At 31.6% G+C, this 10567-nt stretch overlaps 1 protein-coding gene across 1 annotated transcript; it reads left to right on the top strand.

Annotated features, from left to right (window-relative positions):
• Positions 1 to 5891: 5891 nt before the first annotated feature.
• LOC119665828 lies at positions 5892 to 9593 on the top strand. Its single transcript, XM_038075077.1, has 6 exons — positions 5892 to 5986; positions 6239 to 6330; positions 6387 to 6998; positions 7055 to 7165; positions 7241 to 8335; positions 9358 to 9593. The coding sequence occupies exons 1-6, from the start codon at positions 5973 to 5975 to the stop codon at positions 9591 to 9593; spliced, it is 2160 nt and encodes a 719-aa protein (XP_037931005.1). The 5' UTR covers positions 5892 to 5972.
• Positions 9594 to 10567: the final 974 nt, after the last annotated feature.

Below are 10567 nucleotides of genomic sequence, written 5' to 3'. Positions count from 1 at the left end.
GTAATATACAAAAAATTAATATTTTAAGTTAAAATACAAATAATGATAAGACAGTTATAATTTTTAGTTAACATTATAAATAAAGCTTTCGAACTTTCTAGTGAGCGGACGTGTTTTTAAGCCGGTCTCGGAAAAATTTAAATTTCAGTATAAAAACAAGTAAATAACAATCACTTTTAAAAGAATAACTTTTGTTATTAATACAAAAATAAAAAACAGAAAATTCTCGGACAAAAAAACAATTCCTAAAAGTTAAAAGTGCATAAAATATTAATTTGAAAATAGCGCGCGCTTTTTTGATTTTTGTTGATTTTTGCACAACTTTAATAAAAAAAAAACTGAAATAGCAGAGACAGCAAATTATTTTTCAAACCTCAAAATAAAAAAAGTGAGTAAGCATTCAAACAAAATATCAGTGCGGTTTTGTGTATATATAAACAAAACAAAAAAGAACTGATAGATACAGCTATTATTTTATTACAAACGTATTCCACAAAAGCTGTAATTGGAAGCCCGCAATTCATCACAACACAACACACCATAACAAAGCACAACAAAACATCAAATCCACAACACTTGCTAACATTGGAATTTGGATTTTAAAGTTATTTATTTTATTAATTATTATTATTTTTATTATTATCAATTTTATTATTATTATTATTATTTTTATTTTTATTTTCCTTATTATTACTATTTTTTTTATTTATCTATTTAATTATTAGAATATAAAGTATAATATTTTATATATTTCCATTTTCACATCTTCATTTTTCTTTTTTTCTGCTTTATATTAACTTAATTTAATTTTACTAATATTTATATATTTAATTTAACTTAACATCAATTTATTTTAATAGTAGATAAATTAAGTAAATCTTATAGCACACCTGCTATTTGCATATATAACCACGTATGCAAATGAGCAATCAAAATTTAGAGAGAAAACATACGACAAGCATTCCAAGTAAACGTAATGCTTATCTGGTAATAGACGCACCGAATACGTTGCCTCTGAAAATTACACAAATTGATAAAAGCTTGTCAAACATTGCGCCTTCAGCAGCTTCGCTTGCATTTTCCGACTTAGCAAGTCCAAGAAATAAAAAAAAGGTCCAAACAGGCATGAAACGCTATGTAAATATGAAACGAATACTTAGTCCACAAAAAAGCAATTCAAATGGTTCTAAAATAACTAAAACTATCAAAGATAGTATACCTACAAGCATTCTTTCTGGGAATAGATTTGCTGAATTAGCTGAAACTACCTGAAATTATCAAATATTTTAAACCGTCTCCAATCTACCTGCGTGAACTCCGCTCAAATAACCTAGTCACACTCCTTGCTCATCTAATTGGAAATAATAGGTTACATATTGCTTCTATAACCACGGGCAATATACACGAAACCAAGATCCAAATTGACACCGAAAACAATTTTAGGGTCATAACTAAACATATAGATAATAGCAAGAAAAATTAATACACATACCAACTGAAGAGTAGTAAAAGCCTTGTTGTCGTCATTAAAGGTATTGAATCAGATGTAGAACCCATTGAGATATCAAACTCTCTAAGCGAAAAAGACTTTAGCCGTAGAGCATTTATAAACATAGTTAACAAAGATAAAATCCCACAACCCATGTTCAAAGTTAAACTTCATCCGGAAGCTGCTAAGGTTAAAAAAAATGAGAGCCATCCCATTTACAACCCACAGTATTTAGCGTTGAGGAGCTACATAAAAGAAATGGTCTAGTGCAATGCACAAACTGCCAAGAGTATGGCTATAAATCATATTGCACTCTTCATACAGTGTGCGTAGCTTGTGGTGAGCTTCACCATAGTTCCGAATGTGATAAAAAAGCATTAAAGGATACCAACTCCAAAAAATGTAGCAACTACAATGGAAATCACACTGCAAACTACAGGGGCTGTCCTATTTATAAAGAACTGAAGCACAGGTTAGCTCTGCAGAAAGAAGCGCTGCGTAAACCTACAAGAAGCAACCCCATCAAATTAGTTGAAGTACCCCAACCTTTAACTTCTAAACCTGTTACACCAGGTGTTTCATATGCTAATGTCGTTAAATCTGACAAGCAACAAGCCCTTCCAGTTCAAAGTAATAGTTTGGAAATGATGATCTCCACTCTCACCCAGAGCTTAACTCAGTTCATGTCAATCATGCAAACTACTCTTAACGAGATAGTCAAAATGCAAAGCCAATTAACGCAAATGTTTTTGTCTAATAAATGAGTACTTTAAAAATTTGTACATGGAATGCAAACGGCTTAAGCCAACATAAACTTGAACTCACAAATTTTATGTCCCGAGAAAGTGTGGATGTAATGCTTTGCTAAGAAACACATCTAACAAACAAAAAATTTTTGTGTATTCCTGGTTATTTATTCTATAAAACGAATCACCCTCATAGAAAAGCATATGGTGGTACAGGTATTTTGGTAAAAAGGCGTATAAAACACAATTTTCTAGATACATATGCTCATACTTATATGCAAACCACATCAATATACCTTATACACAAAAGAAAAAATTTAACTTTGTCGGCTATTTACTGCTCCCTCGTTCAATATTACTGAGACCCAATTTACAGATTACTTTTTAACAGGAAACTACAATTCTAAGCACACGTAATCTAAAAGGCTCTGTAATCCAAAAGGTAAATAGCTTTACAATTTCATTCTAAATAGAAAAAATGCGCTAGACGTAATCTTTCCTGCACAGCCAACATATCGGCCTGACGATAACAATAAAATACCAGACCTAATAAACTTCGCCGTGACCAAAGGCATAAGCAGAAATGTTATCTCAACATACACAAGCTGCGATTTGTCTTCTGACCACTCTCTAGTTACATTTTGCTTACTTGATAATCCTCAGTTATATAACTGTTCCTATAGCCTTATAGGTCCTAGAACAAACTGACTTAAATACAAAAAGTACATTAATTCACACATACACACAAATTAGAAAATAATATGTAAGTCTCAACTTCGGTTTTAAACTCAATTCTGCTTTCAGCAGCAGAAAACTCCACTCCTAAAGGCAATAAATTTTACAGATTCAATAAAGTACTTACAAATAGTGACATAGGGAATTTAGTTTTACAAAAACGTAGATTAAGGCGTGAATGGCAAAAATCTAGGTCCCCTTCAGCGAAAAACTTATTTAAAGAAGCCCAAAGGAGACTTAGATCTGCATTAAGTAAGGAAAAAAAATCAGGCAATATAATTATATTCAAAACCAATGACCAAATGGCAAAAACCATTCATCCTTGTGGAATGCTAGCAAAGGTATAAATTTCCCCATAGAATCCAATTCTCCAATAAGGAACTCTCAAAAACTTGGCGCGAAGTGATGAAGAATCCACGTGCACCATCTATTGACATGCATATCACGGCCAATTATCTTGTTCAAATAATCACAAACAAGTTAGATTGCAAAAAGGCACCGGGATATGATAATATCTCACCCAATATGATAAAAAAACTTACCCCTTTAGGATAAAAACTTTATCACAAGACTTTTTAATGGTATTATTAAATTTGATTTTTACCCAACAGAGTGGAAAACATCCATAATTATTATGATTCAGAAATCAGGTAAAGGTCTCACGCTTGCCTCTTCATACAGGCCAATAATCTTACTGCCATGCCGTTCTAAACTATTTGAAAGAGCACTGCTTTTAAAGCTAAAACCATTCCTTGACGTTCAAAACCTAATACCCTCCAACCAGTTTGGTTTTAGGGAAAAACATGGAACTATTGAGCAAGTGAATCATATAACAAATGAAGTAAGACACTCATTTGAGTTCAGAGAATATTGCTCCGCGGTATTTCTCGATGTAAAACAAACCTTTGACAAAGTATGGCACAATGGATTCCTATAAAAGATACACTGTTCATTACCTGCAAATGTCCACTCAGTTTTAGAATCGTATCTGCATAATAGAAGCTTTAAAGTGAAATGTAAATCATATACTTCTAATAATTTCCTAAAAGAAGCTTGCGTTCCACAAGGAAGTGTTCTTTTCTCTATCCCGTATGTACTTTACACATCTGATATCCCAATAAGCAGCTCAATCGTCTCCACAACGTTTGCTGATGATACGGCAATTTTATGACGAAACAAAAACACTGTGTTAGCTTCAAACCAACTTCAATTCCACTTATTTCGGGTGGAGAAATGGTTGTCAAAATGGCGAATTAAAACTAATGAATTAAAATGTTGACACGTCACTTTTACCTTAAATCGGAGTATATCTCCAACAATTTCACTAAATAACATTTCCATACCACAAGCAGATAACAAAACGTACTTAGGTATTCACTTAGACAGACGACTAACTTGACGTAAACATATTGAAGCCAAAAAATTTAGATGAAACTCCAAGCCTCTAAGTTTGATTAGCTCATTAACAGCAGTTCTTCCCTGCACCTAGAGTATAAAGTACTCTTGTGTAACAGCATCATAAAATCAATATGGACTTATGGTATCCAGCTATTTGGTAATGCTAGTGCTTCAAATATTGAAATTGTACAAAGAGCTCAGTCAAAAATACTAAGAATAATCTCTGGTGCCCCGTGGTATATAAGGAATGAAAGTATCCACCGAGATTTACAAATTCCCCTAGTTAAAGATGAATTTGACTATATAAGAAAAAAATACAATAAAAGGCTGAAAGAAAATGTTAATCTCACACTTCTATCCATTACTTTCCGTCTAAAAAGAGCTGATCGTCCATCCATTAATTAATATTCAACAGCTTGAAGTAATAACCGCACCTTTCTTTTTAGTAATCTGTTAAAGTTGAGCCACTTTCTTAAGAAACCACCTAACATTCACTCCAATGAAATTTAACCCATTAATCTAAGTGAGGTTCGTGATATAAGGTTTACTTATTTTATTTTATTTTATACAATGTATAATTAAAATAAAAATTTGTAACATTATGTAATTAGTTATAAGATTTTACAACTTATTGTTAGTCTCATTTTAAGAGAAGATGCAATAAATAAATGTATGTTTTAAAAAAAAAAAAAAAAAAATATTTTTTTAGCGCCAAAATTATTCACATGAATTAAAAAATTTTGTGCACAAACTCAACCGGCATATTTCATGCGTTGCCAATTATTTTTAAACGTGATCCGTATCGTTTCAGCAAAGATAATCCAGATCATTGAGCGGATCATGTTTGCTGAAACGCAGCTAATGTTACACATTTGTTGCGTACTGAATTGCAAGCACTTACCGTATTGTAACATTTAATTTATTTACTGTTAATTTTTTCTTGCCGTGATTTTTCTTTTATAGAAATGTACTCTCAAAAGTTAAAATTCTTGATCATTTCGGATGGAATTCTATTCAGAATATAATAGAACGTTGCCTTTTTCATTCTGGCAATTAAAAAAAATTTCATTATAAATTGCATTATAATGCAATTAAAAGTTAAAATTAATGTTCAAACTTTATTATTTTATAAAAATGAAAAGAAAAACATATTCTAAGCTGACATAAAACGATTTTATGTATTACAAAATAAATATTAGGAATAAGCATTCCCTAGGATACAGATACATCTTACTAGTAATTTAACAGATAAGGAAAAGTAAACAAATTGAAAGGCTTACCTAAACGAGTCGTAGGTTTTCAGCAAAATAAGCCTGCGGTTCGTTTATGTAACTTCCTTACTTCGTTTTCTCGAACGCTTTTCTCACTTTTGACTTTTAGTTACTCGCAATGTTTGTAAAAAGTGAGAAAAATCGTCCGAGAAAACTAAATGAGAAGGTTACATAAACGAGCATTACAATTGCTCTGCCGTGTAAAAGACCGATGAACCATTTATATATAAGTCTAGCGCTTTTCGTGTTGTGAATGGTGTTCTTTCAAGTGCAAATCACAATTAAAATATAAATGTGGCAACATTGATTTTCTGCAAAGTAGTGATTATAAAAATGTCGGACATAAAGTAAGTTTGATTATATTTAAATAAATAAATTTATTAATGTATTATGGGAATAGTACAGAGTTTAATTAGTTGTTTAAATTTTTAATATAAAATTATTTAATATATTTTATTTAAGCTGAGATATCTGATTTGGTTTTAGAAACTTTTTCTTACTAGTGTAGAGATTAAAGCCTGTTTTTTTTTTATTAAAAATGAAATATTTGTGTATGTAGTAAATTTAATATTTGTACAATATTTCTAAAATATTTTCAGCGATGAACTGTTTAATTATGAGTTAGGTGATGACATTGATGATCAGGCTGTACTGGGTGTAGATGAAGATGAGTTACTTCTTTCCGATGAAGGTTTTTTACCAAAAAAATATTGTCTATTATGTTAATTAACAGTTTTTTGTTTTAAGAATTAGAACAAAACGTTTCCAATGAGGAAAAGCAGAAAATTAAAGAAGATGCTGAACAGTGGGTGGAATCTCAAATTAATGAAGAATTTGATAGTAACAGTTTTAAAATAGTAAATATTAACAACGCAACAGATAAAGATTTAATGGAAGTAAAGATTATTGACCAAGGAAAATTATTAGCACATGAACAAACTGAAGTTACTCCAAATGCATGTCCACTTGCACTGTTAAATTTACCAACATTAAAAGCAACTACTGTCTCAAGAGATGATTATACTATACCATTATCTATATTAAAACAGCAGCAGGGACTGCAGGTGCCAAACATTAAAGAACAACATTTAACTATTTGTGACTCATATAAAAGCTCCATTGCTGACAAAGTAATAGCAAGTAATAATAACCCATTATACAGAGATCTTTCTTCTATAACAAGTTGTTCAACGAATATCGGTATGGATATATCTGCTTCTTTACAAACTTCTCAAGAAAGTTCTGAAGATATAGTTACGTTATGCAGTAATAATGACGATTTTGAAGATAATCGTGAAAAAAGAACGAATATAAAAACAACAAGTGAACGCAACGTAGAATCAACCACAGACCTAAAGGGTAATGTAATATATATATGAATAATGTATTAATTTATAGAAAATATTTATGTTTAGATAAAATACGTTTTGTTTCAAATAAACGTAATATATCTTATCAAATAAGACCTCATGGAATTCGAAATGCATCATTTTTTACTCAACGTCCACTTTTAAGATATCCTCACGGTAATTTTCCAATTGTGACAAATCCTTGTTTTTCATTAAAAACATTAGCTCACACTCCTAATACCGTTCTTCCAGGTCAATTTCTGCCTCAACAGTCTTCAAATCTATATACAACACATAGCACACAAGCATCCAATTTGGCTTCTAACCAAACAGTAAATGTAAACAACCTTCATGGCACCCCTAATCAACTTGATCCTTTAAATTCGAATCATATGCCACACTTACGTAGTTCATATCCAGCTTTTCGAACACCTGTACCAATTAATTTTAGGCTCCCTAATCCAGGAATATATAATCACGTGCCTCATGACTACAGTGTAACTAGCGGATCAGCATATAATTCGAATTTTGTACAAAACCAAACACCATCGCGTCCCATATATCGCCCTGAAATAAGCATGCAATCTGGTTTACGTGCTGGGACTCGTATTCAACGTCCCATATTACAATCTGTATCCAATCAGAACTATATTAATAGTCCAATACGCGTTCAACAGATACAGCATCATACAGTTACCATGCCATCAAATATTCAAACTAGTGGTTCAGGAATATCAGTGTCTTCTATACAGCAGTCATCATCTATGCGACCCAGTAAAGTCCTAATTAATCCAAATTTTAAAGGAGGTGTAGAAGCAGCTACATCCAAATTTATTAAAGAAACTCAATTTATGACAAGCATAAGTAATCATGTGTCGCATTTACAGAGTGATGAAGAATTATTACGGCAGCAAGAAGAATTTATTAACAACAATAGACATCACATTGAAAAGCGACGAAATAAACGTTCATCTACACCATCTGTTTTACGAAGGTCACGAAGTGCTACACGATCTCGTAGTCGATCTCGCAATAGAAGTTTCTCGCCTCAAAAACGTTTTACTGGATCTCATTTTGATCGGGTTTGTGGCGTAAGTAGTAATAATGAACGGTATGTCGATCGAGATCGTGAACGAATTCCTCGACTTGACAGTCGCGAACGTGAACGTGGACCTACTCCGTCATGTACTTATCGTGCAAATAGATTTAGACGAGCTAATAGTCGTGATTTTGAAAGTCGCTATCAAACTGGAAGTTATCCTAAGCGAAGACGTAGTGTATCACCTGCTTCAACAAGAAGTGCGTTAAATCGTAGAGCTCCTGATCGAGAAAAATATGATGTAAGTAGTAATTATATTATATTTATTTTGACAGTTTCGCGAGTAAAATATTTTTTAAATTAAATAAAATACATATGTGCTTTTGTTCCATACTACTGTTTTATGCTATTTATGCAATTGTACAGCTACGTTATCAAGTCTGAAGTGTCGCAAAAACACTTTTATTTAAATATAAAGGTTTTTGATAATCAATTTTCAATAATTATTATATTGAGAATATATTTACAACAAAAAGTTTAGTAGTTTACACAAATAGTATAAATTTCTTTAATATAAACGTAAACACTGTCATACAATAGGGGTATTCAGGTAACTGATTAGTTGCTTAGTAGTTGATTACAACAAAAATTTGCAAACAAAAATGAAACTAAGCAGAGAATCAACTAATTCGGTGATTCTCAGATTAGTACGAATTTGATTAATAGTGTCGTAATAATAATTTAAAATGAACTTTTGTATAGAAATTTGTTAGCTATCTCTCTCAGCTGTTTGAATTGTATGTAAACAATTTTCACTGTTAACGTATGTTTCGCTTTCGTAATTACACACAACAAACTAATCAGATTACGCATTTTGGGTCGTTCAAGCAACTGATTAACATCAAAATGCTAAATTTTTTTTGTATGAAGTTTTTGAATCAACTAAGCAACTAATCAGTTGCCTGAATACCCCTAATTATTTAAGTATTGATTATAGTCCTTTGTAGTATCTTTGATATATTACAGCCTTTTTTATGAAATTAATCAAATTTTTCAAATCATTATTGCTTAGTATCACATTTTAATACACATTTTTTTTAAAATAAATTTAATAACTTTATGCACTAGGGACAGTTTATTTATTTATTATTTAGGATTAATTTGTTAATATTTATCATTTTAGTAATGTGTTGAACATCCCTTAGGAACCTCATAGATCCTATCGGGAAGTGAATCACACAGAATTTTAATATAAGTTTTTGTTGAAAATTGTTTTCCACATTCATAAAATTTCTGGCCAGCTATCCCAAAACATTTTCTATTATATTAGGGTCCGATGAGTATGGCGGCCAGATCACAACCGCAACGTTTCCGGAGTCGATGAACGATTTTACAACACGGGCAGCATCTATTGAGGCGTTGTCTTGTCGGAAAGTCCGCGGCAATTGTCCAAAGAGATTCTCCAATCAACGAAAAGCCTTTTCTAAAATTCCTTGGTGCGGTTTTGCATTAATAGTTGTGTTTAAGAATTGGAGTTCACAAGTGTGCAAATGCTTCAACTTATAAGTTTCTTTCCTCAAATCATGAAAATAATAGTTGTTACCGTCGGGTCCTTCCAAATAAAACTTTTTCTCATCAGATAAAACAATGCGATTCCACTCCTTGCTCCATGACGTTGTCACGGGGAAAACGTCAACCGAGCGTCTTTACGTATAGGGTTAAGTGTTATTTTTTTTTTATTAATTTCAACTATTTTAGATGTTGGGCATTCGAAATAACACGCCATACAGTAGTTTTGCTTGCATTGCATTGACACCAGCTTTCAATCTAATCTTGTTAACCGAATCATGCCGCAAAATTGCCCGCTTATCTTCATAGCTGAGGGTGCTTTTTACACGGCCTTTTATATTTTTTCCGTAAATAAGAACATTTTGTATAAAATTGTATATAACTTTTCTGCTTCTTCCGATGTTTTTTTAATATTTCAGTCACAGACAAGTCAGAATCAATGAAGCTTTTTATATTGACGTGTTCTTTGTTGGTTAATGCTTTACCACAACCCATTATTACTTTAAATTATCACACTGTATTTAAAATTCACAAATAAAATAAAAAAATTTAATATTGTGGTAATTGCTACTCATAAATGAAATTCGAACCCAAATGGTGCTATTCAAGTGAAACGAAAAACGTACTAGCTATTGATGCAAATTTAAAAGAAAATAACGGAAAATATAACGGTACATTTCTATAGCTCTAATTTTTTTGAACGAGACTACATAAGGAGACAAAAAGAAAAGGACAATAATTATTACAACAAAGTCATGAGATCCTTGATTGATAAGCAAATAATATTGCAAAAACGAAATGTGCTATTCAAGTGAAACGGAGTGTATAAGAAACAACTACAATATAATCTTCTCTGCGTTCCATTGTATAGACCCTAATCAAATTTTTCCGGTTTTTTCATATTATCGTCATGATAATATATTTTGCATATGCTGTTAGAGTTGGTGTTAATGATAATTTTATACTTTGGC

Source organism: Teleopsis dalmanni, chromosome 1, assembly GCF_002237135.1.
Source record: "Teleopsis dalmanni isolate 2A chromosome 1, ASM223713v2, whole genome shotgun sequence".
Classification (NCBI taxonomy): Eukaryota; Metazoa; Arthropoda; class Insecta; order Diptera; family Diopsidae; genus Teleopsis; species Teleopsis dalmanni.
The sequence above is the reverse complement of the archived record's forward strand: the minus strand, read 5'-3'. Positions and strand labels throughout refer to the sequence as shown.